Source organism: Cyrtonyx montezumae, unplaced genomic scaffold, assembly GCF_038088225.1.
Source record: "Cyrtonyx montezumae isolate F1298 unplaced genomic scaffold, pur_monq_1.0 scaffold_32, whole genome shotgun sequence".
Classification (NCBI taxonomy): domain Eukaryota; kingdom Metazoa; phylum Chordata; class Aves; order Galliformes; family Odontophoridae; genus Cyrtonyx; species Cyrtonyx montezumae.
This window is the reverse complement of record NW_027072037.1, coordinates 1,751,397-1,777,007: the sequence shown is the minus strand read 5'-3', so window position 1 is coordinate 1,777,007 and position 25,611 is coordinate 1,751,397. Positions and strand designations below refer to the sequence as shown.

Below are 25,611 nucleotides of genomic sequence, written 5' to 3'. Positions count from 1 at the left end.
TCGCTGTGCAATGGATCAAGTGCTTAACAGAGTGTCGCCATCCAAGTAACCATCCTTAAAAGAACTATTGCTGCTGAGTTTTTAATTGACCTCTTTCACAGGAACTGTGCTGATCATTATATATGTGTTTGTTTTGCTCTCTTTAGAGTTGCCTGTAAAAATTGTGAAGCCTTTGCGAGATAAGATTGCGCTTGAAAAGCATCGGGGATTCCTGGAGTGCCAGGTGTCTCGAGCCAACGCCAAAGTTAAGTGGTATAAAAAAGATGTTGAAATCCATCCTAGCAACAAATATGAAATTGTGAGTGATGGTGTGTATCGGAAGCTCATCATCAACGATGCAGATTATGAAGATGAGGACACGTACACTTGTGATGCCTTTGATGACAAAAGCAGTGCCCATTTCTTTGTTGAAGGTAAAAAAAAAAACATAATAAAAAAATGCAGTGGAATGTAGATAGACTTATACAAAAGGAATTGTCATTTACTTTGAAAACACAATGCTAATTAAACGATTATTTAAATTCAGTGTTTTCTGTTTGTTTCCTGAAATCAATTGATATTGCTTCCTGTTATGACTATAAGGGCAAGCACATCCTAGAAAATTAACATACAGTTCTTTCTCCTCAGTAGAGTCATTAGATTTGTGTTACAGAGGCCTTTAATAGGAGAAAGCTTTTTGTTCAGAGAAAAGTTGCTGCAGTTAACCAAAGTCATTATCAATATCTGCATTTCATTGAACCTCTATTCTGTTTTATAATGCCAGGAGTTTGATACTGGGGTGGGAAGATCATGGTTTGCATTGGAAATTAGACTGGGAATTGGGAGATCTGGACTCTTTTCAGGTTGTCAAAGTCTTATTGTCTGACTTATTAACAGCAACATGCTTTTTGTTTCAAGATGTTTTAAGGCATTTTGAGTTGATAGATGTGCAGTAATGCTGGCATAAGTGAGCAGGATGATAAAGTAAGGGTTTTTTTCCTGTCTCCTAAATCTCTGCTTTCTCTTATTCCACTCTTCATAAAGAGCAATCCATTAATATAGTGAAGGAGCTGTGTGACGAGGATGTGACTGAGCCTGAAGAAGCCAAATTTGAATGTGAGATATCCATTCCATCAGTGAAACCTCCCAAGTGGTATCTACGTGGAGAAGTCTTACAGGCTGGCAGAAACATTATCATGCAGCAAGAAGGCACCATCCACCGTCTGACAATACTGAAAACCACTACTGATATGACAGGCACCATTCAGTTCTCAATTGGCAAATCCAAATCCACAGCGAATCTGCTTGTCAGAGGTAACGTGTCCTAGCTTGGATTACATCATGAGGAATCATCTCTCAAACTGCTTCTGGGAAGTAATTTTTCAGACATAGTTTTAATGTACAATCTTCCTTCCCCGGGCTCTTTGAAATAATGTGTGTATACCTGGAAGGTCTGCTTCATTCCCAGTTAAAAGCAGTTGGGCACTAAATGAGACAGCTGTGTTTCAATAAGGGATCTGATTAAATGAGAATGATTTGTTTAGTATCTGGATCTACAGAGCTAAGGTTTTTTTCCTTAGGTATACCAAAGAAGTCAAAATAGGTGATATTTATTGTATTTCTCAACTAGACAAGTGTAAGTTTGATAGCACAGTTACTTGATCCACTTTGTCATTGATTTGATCTGGAATGAAGCTTCCAGGCTTTTTATCCTCTGTTGTTCCCAGAATAAGAGTCTCCATTCACATCCTGCAGTCCTTGTTTTGCCTTCAGCTCACTCTTACTTGAATGAAATCCTCAATTTAATGAAATTCAATAAGCACTGAACAAGAATTGGACTGTGAATTTGGTAGACAATATACAGTTTTATTTTATAGAAATTAACATATATAGCAATAGCATTCCCTATACTAAGCATTTGTTTTATCTTCAAAGCAGTTCACAAAACTGTCATGAACATGGGCATACGTGAAATTAATCAGCATAAAATACATATGAGATACTTTCCTCTTCTTCCAATCGCCCTCATCCTTTCTTCTTCTCCAACCCTCCTTCTCAGATTACCATATACAGATCACCAGGAAGATGGAGGACAAGACAGCTTTGGAACGCCATTCTGTCATCCTGTCCTGTGACTTCAGGCCTTCTCCAAAGGTTGTGAAGTGGTTCAAGGGCCACACACCCATTGAGCCCTCTGAGAAGTACAAGATCAAGAGGGATAAGCACTCAGCAGAACTCAAGATTCTGAAGGTGAAGCCTGATGATGCTGGTGTGTACAAGTGCAGGGCAGGAGCTGCAGAGACTGAGGCCACGCTGACAGTTGAAGGTATGAGCAGGAAGGGTTGCCTCTTCCGTGTCCTTTTGGCTTAGTATTTCACCTGAGATTTCTTCTTGAGGTTGATATCTACTGTCCTCTTTGCTAACTTTACATACACATATTATTTTCACTGAGCCATTTATACTGTGCACTGAGCAGAAGTTACAATATATTGAAATCAAATATTTACCCTCAGTTGGGTTATGCACACACAAGGGCAGTTTCTGGGTAAGGTGATGGGATTACACAGAACTGAACTTTTTTTTCTCAAGACGTATTTCCATTTTGTTCAAGAAACTGAATTATTTGAAACTCTTTGATAATTCTAGGTAAAAACGTTGTGGGTTTTTTTGTTTGTGGATTAAACTGTGATAGGCTTCTGATTTTTGGTGCATGTCTGTGGTTTTCGTTTCGTCTGTCCACTGTGTCAGCTTTTACCTGTTGTGTGTTTGTTATTCATAATGGTCATAGATTCATAGAGGTTGGAAAAGACCACGAAGTTCATCTAGTCCAACCATTCTATTGCATCCCAGTATGATGGCATTGTTCAGACAGTTCTTCCCTGTAAAATGAAACTGTAAGAAAAGTCAGTTCTTCTGGGAAAAAAAGAAAAGACAAGAAAGATTATCCCTGTGTCATTGAGAGCAAAACTCAGAGGCAAGCCACTCAGTCATTTCCAACAGTCCAGGAATTGCCTCTTGGTAGAAGCTTGGCCTTGCAGATGACAGAATCTTTTAATATTTCAAATCTCTTTTCATAAGTTAGCAAATCCTGGAGAAACATTCATCAGTAGAGAAGCTGCAAAGACAAATCTCTTTACAAGGATTGCAGAAGGAAATCATTTATTTCCTGTTGTTCCCAAATGGTTGTCTTCATCTCATCCTCTTTGTGACCATTTCTTAACAGTGGGACAAGAAGAACTTAGTTATAATGTGCAGGGACTAGAATAAGGGGCTGGAGCTCTGAGGGCAATCTAGACATTGCTGTAATGTTATTAGCATTTCAGAAAGAATTACTTACCCTTAAATAAAAGTTAAACGATTATATTTGTAAAATAAAATGGACATCATAGTCTTTTGAATGTTCTCAAGCACTGGAACAAGCTGCTCAGGTGGAGTCACCATCCCTGGAGGTATTCAAGGGCCATGGTGGTGTGGCACTGAGGGATAATGGTCAGAGGGCATGGTGGGGGGGTGGGCTGGGGTTGCTCTTGGAGATTTTAGAGGTCTTTTCCAACCTTGTGATTCTGCAATGCTTTTTTTTTGTTGAGCTAAATGCAGAACCAAGCTGGCAAAATGTAACGACCCGAGTTCAGACTAAATCACCTACCAGCCTCTAAGCACTGTGAACTCTGTCTGTGGTAACACTACTGGTTTATAGTAACAGTGGTAATGGTGCGCTTTGTTTCCCTGCAGCCCGCAATGTAGAAGTAACCAAACACCTGCAGGATGTGGAAATCGAAGAAGAGAGTTCTGCTGTCTTCTCCTGCGAGCTGTCCCATGATGATGAGGATGTGGAATGGTTCCTGAATGGCACCCTCCTCTACACCAATAATTACAATGACATCAAGAATACTGGCAATTGTTACACACTGACAATGAAGCAGGTCAAGCCTGAGGATGCTGGCACAGTGACAATGAAGTCAGACAAGGTGTCAGAGAGCGCGCGTCTGAAGGTGATAGGTGGGTTTGATCACAGTCCTCTTGGATGTGATTAAGAGATACTAAGGAGCCATAATTTACCATATCCTACTTCTAAACCTCACCTCTCAGGGGTGACAAGTGATCAGGGGCTTTCTTCCAGTGGAAGGTTCCGTTGAAGGAGATGAATATCAACAAAGGAAGATGGTTTTGGTGTCCTGACAAAACTCTCGATTGCTCTTAATCATCCTTTCACTTAACAAGAAGAGTTTCAAGAGCAGTTTCTTTTACTGCTTCAATAGTATGTGGTGTAAATGCTGTTGTCTCTAAGGATTTATGAGTGTGAGGAATAGAGCTTGTGTTTGCTTCCAAGGGTAGGACACAGCTTTCAGTGTATCTGTTCTTGAGTGGCACCAGTTCATCAATAAGAATGCAGCTTGCTGTCATTCTTAACATCTCACACAACTTAACTGCAGAGTTTTACAAATTCTCATGTACCACCTAGGCATGGTAAGTTGCATGCTGAATCTGGTCAGTTCTTTGGAATTCCTTGAAACACGACATAAAAATTTCTTTAGAGGCACATCAGTACATGCATGCTCAGGTAACTCATAGTGATTTGTTGTCCTGAGTTATCTCCATTGTGTATCTATGTTGATCCAGAATGGGAACATCAGTGGGAAACATTCTGAGACATTCTGTTCTATCTGTCTGATATCCTCCACATTCTTGTAGGAACAGAGATCATTCTCTGTGTGTCTTGCCTCCTGATGTGACTCATGACCAGGCTCTGAGCAACCTGATCCAGCTGTGGATATCCCTGTTCATTGCAGAGGAGTTGGACTAGATGACTTTTACAGGCCCCTTCCAACTCTAAGGATTCTATGATTCTAATTGGATCTCCCAAGCGCTTTAGTTCTTTATCTACTCGGAGTTTGAAGGATTTCCTCTTCCTCCTTTCTTTTATATTTGGTGAAAAATTTTGCCTGTATAAGCATTTCATGCATGAAATATATTTTAAGATAGATAAAAGGAGGCAGTAAGACAGGAAAAGCAAAAGTGTTCAGCAGCATATCCTCTTAAAGCTGCTGCTCCCTGCATGGGAGGGCAGTGCCAGCTCTTCAGCTGCATCCCAGTTACTTCACACAGTATCAGTCCCCACGCAAGGCAGTGCAGGCTGCCTCTCCTATTCCCTGTGTTGTCCCACGGATTAGCTCAGAATTCCATAACACTCATTCTGTCATCAGATGTGAAACCTCTTTTGGTTCTGTATTGGTGCCATCAGTATTGCTAGGGGTTTGCTGACCCCTCTTCAAAAGTCATAAACAGCTGGAAATATCTCAACTTAAATATCCCGTTGTCCTGTGTTGTCTCTTTAATTTCAGAGAAGCCTGCTGTCTTCATGAAGTCCTTGGATGATGTTTTTGGTGAGGAGAGAGGTGTGATTAAACTGGAATGTGAAGTCTCCAAAGAGAAGGTCAAACCGGTCTGGAAAAAGGACGGTGTTGTGCTCACTTCTGGCAACAAGTATGAGCTGGTACAGTCTGGGAAGACCCTGTGCCTCCTTATCCACGACCTTGAGAAGAAAGATGCAGGCTTATATACCTGTGATATTGGCACTGATGTTGCCAAGTCAAAGGTTGGAGTTCAGGGTAAGTCCTGTTGCCAGAAAAGAGGCTCTGAAAATGCATTCAGGTTGGTCACTGTGTCTTACACCTACTCTCCCATGAGCCTTAATGACCTCTACAATAACGCACTGTTACCACTGTGATGTCTGGACAGTTCCCATTGCTCTTTAAAGTAAATATATCTAATTTTCCCATCACTGAACATGTCAAGAATGTACTAAACATCCCTATAATAGAGAAATCCTTCAAAAAGGGCAACTGATTTCTTAAAACCAAAAAAAGCAATAAAAATCCACGCGTCCAAAGAAAACATAAGCACACAAAAAAGGGAAAAGTAAATCCATAAATGAAAAAAAGAGAACTTATTTCATATGGCTATGCTGCTAATTCAGGATCTGTTGTAGGAACACAAAGGTAGTTCAGCACTGACTCGTGAAGAAGACAACAATCCCACGTGTCCTCTAATTGTTGTGGTTTCTTGAAGGGAGGGAAAGGGCTCATGAAATTTATGTTGATAATGAGAGAAGTTTCGAATTTCTGGATGGTTTGAACACCAGTAGGGGTAGGATGGTAACAAATTAAGAAATTAAACCTTCTTATTTGTTGTCATAGGCAAAACCCTTTGTCTCACGTAGCATCCTCAAGTCTTTCTGTTAGGTTTTTCTCTCTGTAGCTCATTGAATCTTCACTGTGCTCCATGGGATGAGCTGCTCTTCACACAATACTTCCAGAGCTGAGCCAGGAGATAATTTTTCTGCAGATTTCTGGTAATTCTGAGTGGAGAATGTCTGAGAAATTCTTTGCAAGTCAAACATCAGTAAGGAAAGCAGTGGTGTCCTGCAAATCCTGAGCTAAAAGCACCAGTACTACTGCTCATGTCAATCATAAATGCCTTTTCTCCATATAGACCTCATATTAACCCACCTCTTATCTTTCAGAACTGAACATAGGTATTACCAAACGACTGAAAAACACTGAAATCCAGGAGGGAGAAGATTGTACTTTTGAGTGTATTCTGTCCCATGAAAGCATCGATGACTTTAACTGGACACTGAAAGGGAGCAAAGTAGAAAGTGGTGGGCGATTTAAAGCCTCTAACGTGGGTCGGAAGTACACTCTCAGTATCAAAAGTGTGAATTCTGCTGACACTGGGGAAGTGGTTTTCACTGCCCGTGGTCTAACCTCCAAAGCCTCCCTGACAGTGAAAGGTAATGAAATCAGAGAGATTCTGGGGTCTGATTTCTTCAACTGTCTTCTGATAAGAAGTAAATCATGAGGGCAAACTCAAGATACGATTAAAGTAAATAACAACCTTCTATGTGAACCTTGAAACACTGAGAATTTCCCTTGACAGTAAGTGAAAGGATGAAACTTCTTACACAAATGAGAGAACTGCCCAATGCAGTGGGAGTTGTGTTGGAAATGGGCATCTCACTACAACTTGTTCCATTAACAAATCAGGAATAATCTGTTCAGGGATCTGTAAGGGTAAATATCCTCTAAGTCTAAGCTGAAAGAATGGTTTTTATGTCATCTATCTGTACAAACAATTCCTATCTAGAATGTGTGCGTCTTAGACCATCCTCCCAATGTAATCAGTGGAAAGAAGAAAAGGAGCAGTTTTCAGTCATGGTTCATCACTATGGTTGGATAAATTTAAGACAAAATATAGTGTACCTTGAATTCTGTTGCCCATATTTATCAGATTACTGCTTGCTGTAGAATGGCCTCTGGAGCAAGTGCCTCTCCGACTGATCTCCAGCATGTAGATGCATGCATTTAGAGACAGACATCCTGCTCTAAGTGTATGTTACTCAAAATACATTTTTTTTACCTTCAGAAAAACCTACGGAGGTTACAAAACAGCTGGAGGATAAGACATCAGCAGCAGGGCAGGACATCAGCCTGAGCTGTGAGCTGTCGAAACCTGATGTGAACGTCAGGTGGTACAAGGATGGCAAAGCAATCCGAAAAAGTCAGAAATATGACTTGCAGCAGGAGGGAACACGGGCCATCCTGATCATCCACGACTCCACTGTCAAAGACAGTGGGGAGTACACGTGTGAGACAGAGGACTCTAAAACAAAAGCCAGGGTCACAGTGCAAGGTGAGTTGAAACGCATGCTGAGGATGGCATGTAGAGAGGTCAAGGTAAATATCTGCAACCTGAAGGAGATGTTCTGTTTTCTTAAGCAGGATCAACTATAAGTTTTCAGAAAATATTATGGATTAAAGTCTTTTATTATTATTATTATTATTTTAATCTGGAGACTGAATATTCTTGGGTATTAGTTGATGAGCCAAGCAAAGCTGGCAATTTGAAATAGTCTTCATTGAATATGGGTAATCAGAACAGTTTGTCAGATGAGATCTCACCAGCGCACGTGTAATGGTATTAAACTTTCCAGATATCATCTGGAATAAATATACACCCAATGTCAAAATGTTGACCTGGTGATCTTCTTAGACCATCTCTATATGCCGTGGTTCTGTAAGTGAGGGCAAAGGAGATTCAATACCTCACTGTATGTTTGGGACTTGTTGGGGTAACATATCTCTCTGTCCTGTACCCTCATCCCTCCATTTTTTTTTTCCTTGCAGAAAAGCCTAACTACTTTATCAAGGAACTTTCAGATCTGAAAATTGAAGAAAATGGAACTGCAGTTTTTATATGTCAGAGCGAGAAAGCTGCATCCTCTGTGGTTTGGAGGAAAGGCATAGCTGAACTCAGGCCTGGCAGGAAATATGAGATGACACAGAAAGGGCAAGACCTGCAGCTGACCATTAAAAATCTGGAGAAAAGTGACAGTGACACGTACAGCTGTGACATTGGTGACGCCCAGTCCAGAGCCAAGCTAGTCGTACAAGGTACTCAAGAAAGCCATGTGACTGTGCATCCTGCTTCTCCAGTAGGAGATATTATCATGGTAGAATCTGTACATTTATGGCAGACCTTTGGGGCTGCAGCTGTCTGTGGCAGTTCACAGGCCATGCACAAAGCAAACTGCACAGAATGGGAGGGAACTGTACCAACTAGAGCAGTGCTGTTGGGTGGCTGTGAGTACAGATGTTTGTGTCTTGCCATCCATGCATAGGGATGGATCTATTTCTCAGCATTCGAGTAGCACATTCACTGATTTTTGGCTCATACTTGTGACATATATACACTGGATGTGGACAAAAGTAGAGCAACATGAAACTGGACATGTAGAACAATTGATTGATTAGGAGCATTTATACCTGGAGAGCTTTACCTAGCATTAAAAAAAAAAAAAAGCTTACATAAGGAGAGGCTGCTCAACAGTGAAGTTTCTCTCTCTGACTTTTCTGAGGTAAAAATAGTTCTCCATCAAAATGTTTAAGATAAAAGTAAAAAATTCCCTGATGCTACATTCCAGGCAGTTCCATTATAGATTCACAGATACATTAGGTTGGAGGATGAGATTATGAGGATGTTTGTAACATAGGATTTTCCTTGTGCTGGCTGCTTGTTCTGCTGTATGTGTTCTGATACTCTGAAAGTGTCTTCATTCTATATCCACGTGTGTCTTGTATGAATTACCTTTTTGTGAATAGTTTTTTATGTTCAGTGATAGGGGAATTGTGTTTCAGTCTTCTGTATCACGAGTGTATTTCTATCTTGAAATACTCACGTGGAAAGTCTTGGATGTTTCCATAATGGTTTTCATGTTAGGAATGGAAGATTCCAGTAATTGATGTATCTGTGTTCGTTTCAGGCCAGAAAGTGCTAATAACAGAAGACCTGGAAGATGTCACTGTGTTAGAAGGAGAATCTGCCATGTTCAAATGCAGAATCTCTCCTGTAGAGTATAGCAAGGTGCAGTGGTTTTTGGATAAAACCCCACTCCATACCAATGAACTTAATGACATCCAGTCTCAGCCTGGTGGATATCACTTGCTAACCCTGAAAAAGCTCTCTCTGAAGGACTCGGGGGTCATTACATTTGAAGCTGGTGATAAGAAAACAACTGCCAGTTTGGTTGTTAAAGGTAATTCAAGCATAAAAACTGCAGGAGAGAAGAGAATGCATAGAAATAACTATGAGATAATGTGGATAGGTGAACAAAATGCTACAAATTTGGCCCCATCCTTTATATATCTATATATTTTTGAGTGTATTGTCACCTATATAAAAAAAACTAGGACTGGGAAATTAACATTTTGCAATACTGGAGAACTGTCAGTATGTTTATTGGACCTCAGATAGGAATGTTATACTATAACAGTGATACACTGGATACTGTGTCCAGTTTTCCTTCAGCTAAGCTGTAGGGTACCACTGTGATGGTAAGTGAGAAGAAATTATTTTGTTCATAGAAAAAAAAAAGAAAAAAGATCAACCAGTATGTCTTAAAATAATTTTTCATTGTTTGAAAGGAAACATTACACATGCTCTGTTCTTCATGGTTGACAATATTTTCTCCAAAGAGGTTAAACTAGGCAAAAAGTGCAATGCTAATCTGCTTTTATGGGGAAGGAATGTGTGCCAGACAACCTAAGAGTGTAAGTTTAGAGAAGTGTTGTTTTATTAGTGGAAATATAAATACTTCTTATTACCCAGAGATGTGTAACACTCAGTCTCTGTTGTGTCATACTGTATTCTCATTCTTGTCAGAATCATTCTGTTTTTTGCAAGGAAATTTTTTTCAATATTCAAAAATTTACCTCAGTTGACAGTTTTTGCCTTCCTATGAAAGTGCAAATAGATATTTTTAAAGTGAAATGAGAGATCTTATTTGCAAAGAGTTGACTCGTTTGGTAACACCAAAATGTGATGCTGTATTGCAGATGAGAACTGTTTTTGATTTTCCAATTAATTGGGTTATGAGACAGATGCTAGGAGATGTAAGACCTACCTTGGTCAATTTAGCTTTTACTATCCAGCTTAGTCTGCTTCTAGGGGCTTTAATGAAAGACTTCCAGAGAGTATTTCAACTCCTCTATCCTAAAAACATGCTTTGGAAATGAACGCCCAGTCCTTGGTGGTGTCTGTTGTCTTCCATTAATGATAGATATCCCCTCCATGACCAGTCTAGGATATCTGCCTGCTGCTTGGAAGTCCTTGTACTGATGAAGTGGGCCCTGCTCCATATGACTGTCTCAGAAATCTGAACTGGACCTTGCTTCATATAGAATTAACCTTCTATATTACACTGGAAGGTTCAGATTAAGAAGCACGCGTGGAGAAGTGTTTAGGAAAGTTGTGCCTCTGTCTAACAAGTCCTTGAGTTTAGTGAGATGTGAAAGATCTTGTATTTTACAGCGTTTTCTTGTCAGTTTCTCCCAGATGGCATTAGGTATTTACTAAGGCAGATTTTATGGCATGATTAATGCCTTCCTGAAGGCTTTGTAGCCATGCTAACCTGTAGTTTTAGTGCAAGTAATCTTGGACATAAGCCTCACAGATTACTTGTGATTTGAAGACCTGCACCTCTTGTGAAAATCTCAGACCATTTTTGTGTGATTCTAGAAAAGCCCTGCATCTTCACAAAGGAGCTGGTTGATACTGAAGTCACTGAGGGAGAGGATGTGATTCTTCACTGTGAAACCTCCAAATCAGACAGCCCTGTAAAGTGGTACAAAGACGGGAAGAGCCTTAGGAATTCTTCTAAGTATAACATCAGTCGGTCGGGATTTGAAGCCAAGCTGGTCATTTATGGGGCAGAAGAAAGAGACAGTGGCAGATATGAGTGTGAGGATGGAGCAGCTAGAAGTAGTGCATTTATTACTGTCAAGGGTAAGAACATTTGGAGTAACGGTTTGGGTTCCACCTTGTCATCCATCACCAAGTTCAGAACAATGCGTGGAAGTGATGTAAATGTGAAACAGCACTGGAAAGGAACCTCGTGTCTTTGCAGCTCAGTGCAGTTCTAGTTAAATCATCCAGGTTAGCATCTGGACAGGTGGTAGAATGTGAAACAGGAAAATGAAACAGGAAAATCCTTCATTTTACCTGATTTTATCTCTGTGGAAGTATCAGCTCTCTAGTGCTGTCAGATATCAAGAGAGAAAGGTGACAATCTCTGTAGAAGATCACAGAATCATTAAGGTTGAAAAAGACCTCTGAGATCATCTAGTCCAACTGTCCAGCTGCCACCAATATTGCCCACTCACCATGTTCCTCAGTGCCACATCTCTGCTGTTCTTGATCACCTCCAAGGATAGTGACTCCACCACCTCCCTGGGCAGCCCATTCCAGCCCCTGATCCCTCTTTAGGAGGAGTTTTTCCTAATATCCAACCTGAACCTGCCTGGCTCAACTTGAGGCCATTCCACTTGTCCTATTGCTGTTACTTGGGAAAAGAGTACACCCTCCTTCCAGTGAACTGCATAGAGTAATGAGTCTCCCTTGAGCATTCTCTTTTTCAGACTGAACCATCCCAGTTCCTTCAGCTGCTCCCAATAAGACTTGTGCTTCGGATCTACTCAGTCTAAAAGATAATGCAGAGGATGGATGAGTCACTTTCTGAAACCCATTCCAGTGCTCTCTCTGTACAAGATGGGAGCTCATACACCCACATTTGTCTAGAGAAATGTTTAAAACAGCTACATTTATTGAAAGTAGCATATCCTAAAGCACTTATTACAAAGAATGTGGTCAGGGAGAAGTCAATAAGGTTAAGGTTTAGTTTGAGCTGAAACAAATGTTCTCTTCTTAGATAGAAGAGATTTTAGTGTACTTCCCTGTGCAAGTTTGGAAAGTATGTGAAGCAAGCTGGTTGGACTAGATGATCTTATAGGTCCTTTCCAACCTTATGAACTTATGAACTTATGAAGCATTGGGACTGAGCTGGGCCAAAACCAGACACACCTTCTGCTTACACTATAAACCTTCCCCTTAGAGAAGTCAGCAAGAACAAAAAGTCTTTGACTCACTGGAAGAGTCAACCTGAACCTCCGAGCACAAAGAGGGAGGTAAGCTGCTCACAGCATTTGCCGAGCACCAAGAAACCACTTCAGAGCTGAGGTCTGCTGTGTAAGGAAAGAGAAGAACTTGATGTAATGAGGATGTCCCAGTTGTTAAAACTTCCCATAGCACTATAATATTTGTCCAGTACCCAAAACACACAAAGTTAAGGTGCTCAAGGCCACGTTGGATGGGGCCCTGGGCAGCCTCATCTAGAGGCTGGCAGCACTTCCACAGCAGGGGGGGTGGAAATGGGTGGGCTGTATGGTCCCTTCCAACCCAAACTATTATTTGGTTCTAGAAAAGATCTGTGTTGACTTCAGTAGGACCTGAATGATGAAGATTTTTTCTGCTAGGTAAAAAAAAAAAAAAAGCATTCATAGTGAGTGTTATCCAACTACCCATGAGTGTTACATGCCTCCCCCATTTCTCCTTCCACAGAGCAGGGTGGATGGATGTAGGATTCAAACATGGATTTAGATCAGAGGAATCAAGTCACAAAGATGCCTACAACAGATTACACTGTTGTAACATTCCTTTATCGATCATGGTCACAGCAGAATGCAACAACAGCAGAAAAAGTCAGAGCCAGTGTCACTGTGGGTGTCCACAAACTAGAGATGAAAGGGGAACAGAAGAATAGGCTGCAGTTTTTCAATAGCCACGGGACAAATGCACCATGGATCAGTAGCTCACCTGCATATGCATCAGCTTGTGTTAGAAGGCAGCACCAGCCAGAAAGAGAAGGATTGCTTTTATTGTTGGGGGACTGGTTTTTTTTTTTATTATTATTATTAGACATTTTTTTTCCTTCTCCTCTTCCCCAGTAAGTGCTATTTCCACTACAGCTGACCTTAAAATCTTGAATCCCAGGCTGTGATAGAGCCTGCACAGGAGCGTCCATAGGGACCCTTTTGTGTTCTGCGTTTCTTTGGTGCTGTTTTTAAGTCTGCATTCATGTCTGATAAAAATCTGCTGTGGTTTCTTATAACAAAAAAAAACCCAAAACACTGCTGGTCATGAGAAAAGGTTCTCTGTCATTTCTCTGTGTCCTCTGTGTTACATGCCAGGTGACCTCAGTGAGGATGATATTTATTGTACCAGCTGCTCAGCTCTAGGCACAGATCTGCAATCTAGTTCAGTGTCTCCCAAACCTGACGTCACCAAGACATGTCTAAGTTGCACCCATGAAACTGGCTTTGGTTGTTTTGTACACTCTGTGTGTTGCTCCATGGATTTGGTTGTCTCCCCAGAATGCCAAGGGAAGCTGAAGTAGGGCATTGCTTCTGCATCTATGCCTGTACACAATAAACCACCTTGATGCTTATTGCTAGGGGGACAGGGGAGAAAAATTCAAATAACTGAGCATTAGGACACTGCTAAAGATACTTAAAGCTTAAATTTTACTATTGCTCCAAGTGCTGAGACCAGTTGCACACGGTGCTACTGCATTGGAAGCATCTTCCTCTGTTAATAATAACACCAATAATAGCAGCAATTGTCTTTAGCTATTGCAAATAGTGGTTAAAAGGAAGAAAGCATTTGGTCTCAGATACTTTTTTGCTGTGATAGTGTTCTAGCAGCCAGATGTGATCTGTTTACTCTGTTTGCTAGTGCATTTTCATTCCTGTGGCTTTCTACCTGGATAATAATGAAAAACAATGAAGCAGAAAGGAAACGGTGATTTGCAAGCTTGAATGTGTACAATGTCCCTTTTCAGAAATGCCACTTCTCTTCAAGCAAGAGCTCCAAAACAAAGAAGCTAAGGAAGGAAAACAAGTCAAACTGACTTGTGAGCTCAGCAAACCTGATACCCCAGTGAAATGGATGAAAGGAAACACTGTTCTGCATGCCAGCGAGAAATATGAATTTAAGCAGCAAGGTACTGTGGCAGAGCTCATCATTTGGGATGTGACAGCCGTAGATGCTGGGGACTATACCTGTACTGCTGGGGAACTGAAGACCACTGCTCAGGTGAAAGTAAACGGTAAGCAGCGTTGGCTGCTCTGCAGCACTTTCTTTTTGTGTTGCTGTATAGATTTTCTGCAAAAAAACCAACAAAACAATCTAAAAAGCAACTTCCCCTCCTCCACTCTGCACTGCTTTGCTGTGGTAGCACCATCTACAAACTCATGATTAAAATATAATGGTGATATTGCACGTGTGGAAGTAGCTGTACGTATTTTTCATGTAATTTCATTGTCTTGCATCTGAGCTTTTAAATCTTATCTCTTCCTGCTGAGTAGGCTGATTGGTTAGCTGTTTTACACGGCTGTAAGATGGGAGTTAGAGATAAAGAGCTTGGGAGCACAGGCAGAACGTGGAAACATAACGTGGAAGAGCAGAAAGGAGCACTGCACAGTCAAATCTAATCCCTGGCAAACTGCAGGTGGTGGACTGATTGATGTTTAGATTCCCTCAAATCCACCAGACATCCTCTTTAAAGGCTCTCGAGTGCCATCAGCAGGGGGAAATGGTTTTAACTGGAAGAGGGTAGATTTAGGCTAGATATTAGGAAGAAATTCTTTACTGTGAGGGTGGTGATACACTGGAACAGGTTGCCCAAGGAGTCTGTGGATGCCCCCTCCCTGGAAGCATTCAAGGCCAGGCTGGATGGGGCTGTGAGCAACCTGGTCTAGGGGGAAGTGTCCCTGCCTATAGTGGGATGGTTGGAACTAGATGATCTTAGAGGTCCCTTCCAACCAAAACCATCCTATGATTTTATGATTTATGACTTTGAATGACCATGGGGCACCTCTTGTCCAGTCTGAGCAATTCTGTGATCCTATAGCAGTGTGCCCAGGTGGCCAAGAAGGCCAAAAGCATCCTGGCTTGTGTCAGGAATGCTGTGGTGAGCAGGACTAGGGAAGTCATCCTCCCTCTGTACTCAGCACTGGTGAGGCCCTACTTTGAGTACCGTGTTCGGTTTTGGGCATCTTAATGCAGAAAGGACATTGAGGTGCTGGAGAAGGTCCAAAGAAAGGCAGTGAGGCTGGGGAAGAGCCTGGAGAATATGTCCTATGAGGAGCAACAGAAGGAGCTGGGGCTGTTTAATCTGGGGAAGAGGAGGCTGAGGGGAGACCTCATTGCTGTCTTCAAATACATGAAAGATGCTTACAGAGAAAGCGGGGTTGGTCTCTTCTCACTGGTGACAGTGACAGGGAAAGGGGAAATGGCCTCAAGTTGCACCAGCGGAGGTTCAGGTTGGATATCAGGAAAAACTTCTTCACAGAATATTAAGCACTGAAATAGGACCTCCAGGGAGATGGTTGAGTCACCATCCCTGAATGTGTTTAAAAACCCTCTGGGTGTGGTGCTTAGGGTATGATTTAGTGGTGGCTTGTTAGAGTTGGGGTAGTATGGTTATACTGAGGTTGTAATCAATGACCTTGAAGGTCTTTTCCAACCTGAGCTATTCTACGATTCTACAGTGGGGGTTTGTCCTGATCCCTGTTCCTGTATTCTAGCAGTGCCTGTCCTTTTTAAACAAACCCTGGAGAACACGGAAACAGAAGAGGGGAAATCTGTCTCTTTGTGCTGTGAACTCACAAAAGCAGATGCCTCTGTGGTGTGGAAGAAGGGAGAAGCCACGCTCCAGGCAAGTGCCAAATATGAAATGAAGCAGAAGGGGACACTGGCAGAGCTGGTGATTCACAATGCAGAGCCAGAAGATGCGGGAAGATACACCTGTGACACTGGAGACCAGCAGACCACAGCCCAAGTCAAAATCCATGGTAGGAATGAGACACCTGCTTGTGACCATTTGTTATTGTTCTTGCCATGGTCCTGCACATTTGCAATGGGTGCTCAGAAAAAATGGAATCAGTACAAATGAAAGGCAGCTCACGCTGTGTCCATTAGGTTACCTGTGTTCTAGGACTGTAACTTGATACTAAAACCTATCAATCAAATAACCCTGACCTGATATAAACATATTTTTCCTTGCCTTGGAAATAACTGTTCTGTTTTCTGCTCAGGACATAGACACCTGAGTTCTAAGCTGGGAGGTAAGAAGATGGTGAATATGTTTTGCTAAAGAATATGCATTTTTCTTTACTTAAACAGTTTTTTCACATCTCCAACCAACAGCATTTGGGCAGCAGAGGAATAATTGCCTCTATGTTCCAATGATTGAAAAATAGTTGTTTTGGTTTTAAATCCCAGCAAATAAGTGCAAGTAGAGCCTTGGAAGTGCAGGTAAGTCAGGGTCCACTAGCTATGCCAAAGGAATTTGGTTTGGCTTTTTGAGACCCATAAAGAGGAAGCCAGTTGTTAATGATGCCCCTAAAGTAAAATGACAATGCTTCACTCCTCAGCCATCTCTGCACTCATTGAAGAAGAACTTAAGAGCCTGGAGGCTCTGGAAGGTGGGACGGCCACCCTGCGCTGCCAGCTGAGCAGAGAGGCCCCCGTGGAGTGGAGAAAGGGGCACACTGTTCTCAGGCCGAGTAACAAGTACAGGATGAGACAAGAGGGCATGGTGGCCGAGCTGCTGATCCATGACCTGGAGACAAAGGATGCTGGAGACTATACATGTGTAGTGGGAAGCCAAAAAACGACAGCAGCATTATCAGTGAATGGTAAAAAGTCAGAAATAACTCACAAAATTCTGGAATACTTCTGTCCTTCTCTTTTCTATACATTCCTTTTCAACTCCTACCCTTACATCCTCTGTCTACTCTTCTCATCCTTCCACTTATACATGTGTAACAGGAAGCCAAAAAACACAGCAGCCTTATCAGTGAATGGCAAAATGTCAGAAATAACTCAGAAATTCTGGAATGTTTCTGTCCATCCCTTCTTTCTTCCTCTCTACGTATTCCTTTTCAACACCTGCCTTTTTGTCCTGTGTCAACCCTATCCTTTATGTCCTGTGCCTACTCTTTTCGTCCTTCTGCTATTTCAAGTTGCCATGCCACTCCTTTCCCCCAGCCTCCATCCACAACCAGATTTCACCACTCTCAGTGTAGCATGTGTGTTTCTGTAATGTCTTCTCAAGTGAAAGTTGCTAATGTTCGTGTATGTCTACCCCAATTAGTATGGAAAAAGATTCCTTGGGATTTTCTATTAAGGAGGATTCTTTGCCTCCTATCTGGATTAGACTGCTGTTTGTATGTGTGTTGGTCAAATCAGAAACTGACTGCAACAGCACTATTTGCTAGAGAATGTTGTTACAAGCCACAAAAAAAAAAAAAAAAGACAGATATGTTTAAGGATAAGGGTGCTGGAATAAGGTCTGGGGTTTCATTTATAAATCACAATGCAGCTTCTGACCAGAGGTGCCTTGGGTTGCAACCCCTTGTTCATTCTGCATCTCTCAGCCCTGCCAGTTCACTTCAAGAAAGAGCTGAAGAATGAGGAAGGTACAGAGAGTGGAACGGCCACGCTGCAGTGCGAGCTGAGCAAGGCAGTCAGCTCAGTGGAGTGGAGGAAGGATGGGAAGGCACTGATGCCAAATGGCAAGTACAAAATGAGACGGGAAGGCCGTTTTGCTGAGCTGGTCATCCAAGACCTAGACCTGGCTGATGCTGGGAGTTACACCTGTGTGTGCGGAGACCAGAAGACCACAGCTACTTTGAGAGTGAATGGTAAACATTCTACCCACCTTCCTCATTAAACCCCAAGCTTAGCATGTTTGACAACATTTCTGGTTGTCTGACGCTTGGTCAGTATGATTTTGTACAGGTTTCACGTTGTCAGCTCTGTGGAGCCAGTTGTCCTGTAGAGAGTATTCCCTTGTTCTTGTTTTCCTTTGAGGCAGCTCAGCAATGTTCTGTATTGCTCTTTCTAATTTGCTTCTCTCTGCTTCAGAAAGTCTTCTCCCCTTATATAACTTAACAGTAGTGCCATTGATTAAATATATACCCTGCAGTCCAATAATTCACCAAAAGGTCCAGGTCATTTCATTATATTTCTGATTCCATCTCTGTTGGTATTGCATCCTTCAGCCTTGCCTATCCTCTTCCAAGAAGAAATGGTGAACAAGGAAGCTACAGAGGGCCAGGCAGTCACATTGCACTGTAAGCTGAGCAAATCAGCTCCTGTTGAGTGGAGAAAGGGGAATAAAGTTCTCAAACCGAGTGAAAAATACAAAATAGAGCAGGAAGGCCCATTTGCAGAGCTGGTGATCCAGGATTTGGATTCGGCGGACGCTGGTGATTACAGCTGTGTGTGTGGAAATCAACAGACTACAGCCACTTTGACAGTAAATGGTAAAAAGAAATTCTCAGCACACGTTTCTGAATTCCTTCTCTTTTTTTCCCCACTGCCTTTTACCTCTCCACACTTTCCCGTTCCCACCCTTGCTGATAGGTTTTTCTTTCCTCTTTTTCTCCTCTCTTTCTCCCTGCCCCACCACTGCCTCTCTGCCTCTCCTCTCACCTGATGTGCTCTTGATGTGCTGTGTTTGAATGACCTCTGGTCTCCCTCTCAACACAATTCCTAATTCAGTGCAGCTGCTGTTGGAAATTATTCTCACAGGGATTGTCCTAGAGATTGGATTAATATCTATTCTTAATTTCCTAGGCTGCTACATCTGTTGTTCCTAAGGTAGAAAGAGTTTTCATCAAAGTGTGATGCTAAGTTAGGAGTATTTTAATGAAAGTATATTCCTTTTTTCACACTCTTACTGCTCCCGGCCCCCTTTTTATTAATCAGTTTTGTTTCATTTCTCACCAAACATATGCTCTATCTCTGCAGAAAGATAGCAGCATATTTGCAAGGGTTTGGCTTAAGGTTTGGCTCCAGTTATAAAAATATAGACAGTGCCCCAGCTCAGGCACTTCTGTAGAAGTGCTGTTTTGTTCAAGGGAAACAAGTTGCTGTGGGTGCCCTGCTGAAATATGGCCTTTATTTTTATGATCTTAAAATAAAGGGTAAATGACTTGTTAACCAAAGTTTGTAGATAGAAAAAAAGCTTGCTTTAAAATCTACTTTTAAAGCATAATCCTGGAGTGTGAGGAAAATCTTGTGGCATGCAGCTTCAGGGAGATGAAGGAAGAGAGCAAGTAGATCGTGGGTCAGGCTTTCTCAGCTTTGATGCCATGTCCGTATTCCATTTACTCTGCAGTCCTACCCACTCTTTTCACCAAAGAACTGACCAATGAAGAAGCTACAGAGGGTAAAAGCATCTCTCTGCACTGTGAGCTGAACAAGGCTGCTGCTAATGTGGAGTGGAAAAAGGGCCTCAAGACCCTCAGGTCAAGCGACAAGTATAAAATGAAGCGTGAAGGTGTCATTGCGGAGCTTGTAATCCAAAATCTAGACATGACAGATGCTGGAAACTACTCCTGTGTGTGCGGAGACCAGCAGACTATGGCTGTTTTAACAGTACATGGTAAAACAAAAGAATCAAGACAAATGCTAAAATTAACTATCTGTGTTTTCTCTGTCCATGTGGGCAACAGGCACCTCGTTACCCTGCCACCTCCTTCCTCTGCCAGGCCTTCATCCTCAGCCACCTGACATCAGTGATGTATTCCTGTTGGCATCAACACGGCTGGTGTGCATGGCACAGGAGGGGTGTCAGAGTATGAGGAGTATGAGACTGGGGAAAAAACAGACAACCAGGATTGCTGCTACCAAGGGTTGATATCTTGGTTTTCCCTCTTGCAAACTCCTTTGTTAGAATCCCCATAGTGCTCGAGAACATTGAAATCGATGGCCCCAAAGGGATCTTGACTTAATGTTTTTAAAGTTTCATCAAACTCAAAACCCTGGAATTTTATTCCCACCCTCTATTTTCTTGGGATACCAAAGTGGTTTAATACATACAGACCAGTAACCACTGTGTTCTGGTTCTCTCCTGTGCAAAGCAAGTGCAAACTACCTAAGTGATAATTATTCTAAATTATTATTTTTGTTGCAACTGGCACATGTTTGAAAGAACATGTCAATGGAAGTATATTGCTTGTTTTCCTATCACGTATTGAAATGAACAACTTCATTTCAAGCTGACTTCTAGAATGAAACTCGGTGTTTCATTCTTTCTTTTTTTTTTTAATGTAGAATTCCTTTTCATTTGCCTAATTTTAAAACTTAGAAAACATTTTGCTTCCATTATGGCTTAAAACTTCGTTGTGAGAAACCCTTTTTTTTTCCCGAAATTTCAATTTCATTGCTTTTATTTGAAATTTCACAGGAAAAAAAAAAAGGCCTTCTAATTCTGTCTGCATTGGTTTGTTTCTCTGAGTACATGTGAAGCATCTCTGAGGGTTACAGCAATCATTGGATCCTGGCCCAGTGACGACGTTTTGTTCCTTATACTGATTCATGGGGAATATTAATGTTCTTGTATTGATATGTCCACTCAAAATAAGAAGGAAAAAGGAAATTAAATATCGCTGTGTAATTTGAACTCCTCGGAGCTTACATCTCACTGCTCATATTGCTGTCCCTCAGCTTTACCTGCATTTTTCAAAGAGGGTTTGAAGAACAGAGAGGCCACTGATGGGGGAACAGCCACGCTGCGCTGCGAGCTGAGCAAGGTCGGAGTCCCAGTGGAGTGGAAGAAAGGGGACAAGGTGCTCAAATCAAGTGATAAGTATAGGATGAGACAAGAGGAAACCTCTGCAGAGCTGTTGATCCGAGACCTGGAGGTAGAGGATACTGGAGAATACACTTGTGTGTGTGGAGATCAGAAGACCTCAGCTGTCTTGACAGTCCACGGTAACAAAAAAATGCTCTCCTTTATCATAGCTGCATCTCACAAATACCCTTTTTCTCTGAGAGGTCTTCTCACTGGTTTTGATGTTTTGATTCCACAACCTTTTCTTAATTTAAAATGTCTTGTGTTGGAAGAGTCATCAAAGACCACCTTGTCCCATCTGGTTTGCTGATCACTTGTATTTTATCCTGTCTCCCAGTGTTCAGGTGAAATGGATCACCTAATGGCAGTGTGGAGTCATGATGGTTTCATACCCTAGACCCCTCTGAATGCTTTCAAAATGAAAAGAGTAGTTGGCAGGGCCCGAAGCTTCTAGGCCTCTAGCTACAAGCTTGTTCTCAGAGGGTTTGTCCTCTGTGTCTCTCAGATGTCACTGGATGCCATTGCTTAACTTGAAGGAAAGTTCATTAAGAATGCTGAGCTCAGTTAGAAAGAGGTTTTTTTTTCCATGTGGGAGCAAATGAGTCTTTTGCAGCACTGCAATATATTGTGCCAATGAAACTGTGCTTTAAGAAAAGCACAACCAACAGCCCACCAACAAACCATTACTCTGAAGGTCCTGATTTAGGGAGAAGTGAGACAACATTTCTTTCTATCTATCCTGTGGCAAATAGAGAAAAGCTTTGGATGCCCCTCCAGCAGTTCACATGCAGTTCCAACAGAATAAAGGAACACTTGTATTTGAGGTGTATCTGAAGGATGAGATGCTTTTAAGGACAGGAGCAAAACCAGAGACAAGCAGCTCTCCGATTTCTCTGCATGATTTTATTTCCTCTTATTTCTTCCATGTAAAGGTATTTACGTGCTTCCCTTCCTCTGGGCTGGTACTTCCTTGTGCAAGTTGCTTTCTTTTTATATCAGTGATACCACACGAGGCAACTTGCAGAGAACTATGGCTTAATGGTACACAGGACCTGATTCTAAAGATCATTAAAGTTAAAAAAGAAAGACCTCTAAGGTGTCCGATGTCCAGCCCCAGCCCATCCCCATCATGCCCACTAAATGTCCCTCAGTGCCATGTCTACACATTTCTTGAAATTCCTCAAGGTCTGGTTAATGGTTTGATGTACTCTGTTTATGTTACATGCCTTAGCTTTGCCTGCACTTTTCAAAAAAGAACTCATCAATGTGGAAGCCACAGAAAGTGGGACAGCTGTTCTGCAGTGTGAACTGACTAAATCCACTCCAGTGGAGTGGAGGAAAGGACACAAGTTGATCAGCCCTAGTGACAAGTACAAATTGAGGCTGAAGGATACCATTGCTGAGCTGACAATCCAAAACCTGGAGGAACAAGATGCAGGAGATTACACTTGTGTGTGTGGAGACAAGACATCTACAGCATCCCTGACAGTGCATGGTAAAAATACGTACATTTAGTAGGGAATTTCTGCATTACTATCTGTGCTTTCATGCAGGATCAGAAATAGGCATTGATTCCATCTCTTCCTTTAGACTTTTATGACAGATGTCTTTTACTCAGTCCTTTACATGAGAATGATAAACAGTGTCTTACAGCCCTTTCCTGTTCCATCACGTTAATGCAGCCTGGAAACAGATACTGATGATCTTGATTAAGTACTAAATACCACTTTCCATTAACTAACTTCTAGGTGTATCACTTATCACTGAGGTTTCACCTCTTAAATGTAATTGCAAAGTGTTCTGTTCTGATAACATTTGAGAAAGACAGGTGAGAATTATGCATGGCAGCCTGGAATTTTAAGAAATGGAGTTCCATTTGATTGTTCATCTGATCTCAAGACAGAGTTGTGCAGGTTCATTTAAAGCTTGCCCTCAGCTTTCTGTTGCTTACATCTTAGAATGAAATTACTGCTTTGCAATCCTGATTTACGACTCATGTTGCGATGAGTAAGGGAGAGATGCCCCTAAAGTTGTTTGGCTCTCATGAACCATATCAGTTAATCAAAACATTTAGAAATCAAAGGGTTTTAAGCCAGTGGAGCAGTCAAGATATGGTATTTCCTCAATTTTAAAGTGTTCTCTCTTCACCTGTGATCTTCAGCCCTCCCTCCACATTTTAAAAAGGAATTGAAGAACGTGGAAGCCACAGAAAATGGCACAGCCACTTTCTGCTGTGAACTGAACAAGCCTGCAGCTTCTGTGGAATGGAGGAAAGGAGACAGAGCCCTGGAGACAAGTGACAAGGTCACCATAAAATGCAAGGGCACAACTGCAGAGCTGGTGATCCATGATTTAGATCTGGCAGATGCTGGAGATTACACGTGCTGTTATGGAGATCAGAAAACCACAGCTGCACTAAAAGTGAATGGTAAAAAAAGCCTTATTACCTTATAAAGCAGATTATTTCCAAACAGATTACAAAAAGAAAAAAGAAAAAAAAGAAGAAAAAGCAGAGTATTACTGAAATTGCGACCTTATTTCAGATGAATTTAGCTACATGTGGTTGCACAAAGGCCCAAAGGTGCTGGTGAATGCCAGGCATAGGTCAGATGTTTATTGCAAAAATTTCAGTTATTCATCTTGGTTCCAGACCAATTCTTTGATGTCCCAAGTAGTTTCTAAAGAAGGGAAGTCGTATTATTACTATGAAGTTGATTGTAAAGATGGTACAGTTCCAAAGCTGAGGTGATGAGTTTTGATGAATAGTGTGGTGTTAAACATTCTTTGAGAATAATTTCACAGTCTAGTGAAATAATAATTTCACTACCCAAGCATAAATCTCGTGAAAAAGTGAGATTGATGTTTGAAGTGTCATTTCATGGATGAGCTTTTCCAGTAATGATTGGCATTATGATGGAATTTAGGTGCCCCAGTTTGGCTTTATTTTCCATTGCAGTAGGCAATACCCAAAGTAAGGCAGGGTTCAGTCTTGCAGAGTCTGAAGAAATAAGTGGTGTGGTTCTCCATTTCATGCCACAGACCATGCCATAAGATAAAGCTCTGCTTATGAACAAGTCTTTCCAAAGTCACTATCAGCTGATTCTCAGAGTTATTATCAGTTCTACCTGGATTAGGGAAGGCATTGCTTGTCATACATGGCCCACAGACTGCAGATAAGTGGTTACCTGAATGGATCAGTCACACTTTCTCCTCGTTTTGAACTCTTCAGCCTTGCCTGCACGTTTCAAGGAAGAGATGAAGAACGAGGAAGCCACAGAAGGTGGAACAGCCACACTACAGTGTGAGCTATCTAGGGCCGTCCCTGTGGAGTGGAAAAAGAAGCACAAAGTGCTCAAATCGAGTGAAAAGTATTCCATGAGGCAGGAAGGCACCACAGCACGACTACTGATCCATGCTTTGGAAGTCAAGGATGCTGGGGAGTATACCTGTGTGTGCGGGGATGAGAAGACTACTGCAGTGCTGACGGTGCACGGTAAAAGAGAAAACAACCAACAATAACACATTATTTTTTACCCATTTCTAGCCAGAATTCTAGTGTCATTGATTGTATTAACATTTTCCCAAGTTTTTTTTTGCTTCCTGCTTCCATTGGTGCATGACTGTATTGCTTTGTAACACACAGAAGGATTCTACACCCTTACATTTTCTGTTCTGTTACATACATCTGAATTGGGCCTGGGCAGATGGAGTAGCAGGTGTGTGCTTAGATTTCAAGTTAGGTTAGGACATGACAGATCAGTATGAATAGTACAGACAATATTTGATCCAGTGCAACTTTCTAGTGTAACTTTGATGAGGGGTTATGTAGATTTGTATTCTGGCATTTCTGAATACTCAGCATTATGGCTTATGAGACTTCTTCACAGTTCTTGGTCAAAAGTTCCGCAAACTTCTTTTGGAAGAGAGGAGACCATGACTTCCACAGTTAATGCAGGACAGCAGGAAGTAGTTTCAGCCATCTTTCTCATCTGGAAAGTCAGTGAGTCAATGTCTTTGCTTTACTTCCCACACTTTTTCATGTTGATGTTTACGTATAGCACAAGGACAGGTTCCATCTTGAACGTTCAGTTTAACTATGGGAAATAGAATTGCAAAGGGCCTCTACAGTCATCTAGTCCCAATCATCGTCCCTTTGTGACCTACACTTAAAAACCTCTGATGGTCAAGCATCCACAGCTCTCCTGGATGCCCGTTCCACTGCCTGACTATTGTTACTGTTGGGAAGTTCATTCTAATGCCAGCAGAAGTCTTTCTTGAGCTAGCTTAGGTCCTTTCTTCTTGTTCCAAACACTGTGGAGAGGGAGAAAAGTTGTCTGTGAAACTGTTTCACAGATTTGAAAACTTATATCACGTCTCCATCTCTCTTCTCTTTTCTGAACTAAGAAGCTTCATTTTTCACACTTTCTTCCTAGATCATGTTTTCTAGACTTCAGCTCATCTCTGTTGCTTCCTGGAATGTCTTCAGCTAATCCACATCTTTCTGGAAGCACAGTGGTTACAAATGGACCTAAGTGCTCCATGTGAGGTTCTCAGACAGGAGCAGGATGGAAGTGTCTTGGTTCACATGTCAT

The 25,611-nt window shown here is 41.7% G+C and overlaps 1 protein-coding gene across 1 annotated transcript in view; it reads left to right on the top strand.

Moving 5' to 3' along the window:
- OBSCN (obscurin, cytoskeletal calmodulin and titin-interacting RhoGEF) overlaps positions 1-25,611 on the top strand; it is a 172,546-nt gene that overhangs the window by 58,274 nt on the left and 88,661 nt on the right. Inside the window, exons 28-47 of the mRNA XM_065744974.1 lie at positions 147-413; positions 1,024-1,293; positions 2,039-2,305; positions 3,712-3,978; positions 5,322-5,588; positions 6,503-6,772; positions 7,405-7,671; positions 8,166-8,432; positions 9,302-9,574; positions 11,056-11,322; positions 14,213-14,479; positions 15,960-16,226; positions 16,809-17,072; positions 17,814-18,080; positions 18,441-18,704; positions 19,562-19,828; positions 20,893-21,159; positions 22,251-22,514; positions 23,181-23,447; positions 24,249-24,512. Coding sequence (XP_065601046.1) covers positions 147-413; positions 1,024-1,293; positions 2,039-2,305; positions 3,712-3,978; positions 5,322-5,588; positions 6,503-6,772; positions 7,405-7,671; positions 8,166-8,432; positions 9,302-9,574; positions 11,056-11,322; positions 14,213-14,479; positions 15,960-16,226; positions 16,809-17,072; positions 17,814-18,080; positions 18,441-18,704; positions 19,562-19,828; positions 20,893-21,159; positions 22,251-22,514; positions 23,181-23,447; positions 24,249-24,512 — 5,340 coding nt within the window. The remainder of the gene's footprint in view (positions 1-146; positions 414-1,023; positions 1,294-2,038; positions 2,306-3,711; positions 3,979-5,321; positions 5,589-6,502; positions 6,773-7,404; positions 7,672-8,165; positions 8,433-9,301; positions 9,575-11,055; positions 11,323-14,212; positions 14,480-15,959; positions 16,227-16,808; positions 17,073-17,813; positions 18,081-18,440; positions 18,705-19,561; positions 19,829-20,892; positions 21,160-22,250; positions 22,515-23,180; positions 23,448-24,248; positions 24,513-25,611) is intronic.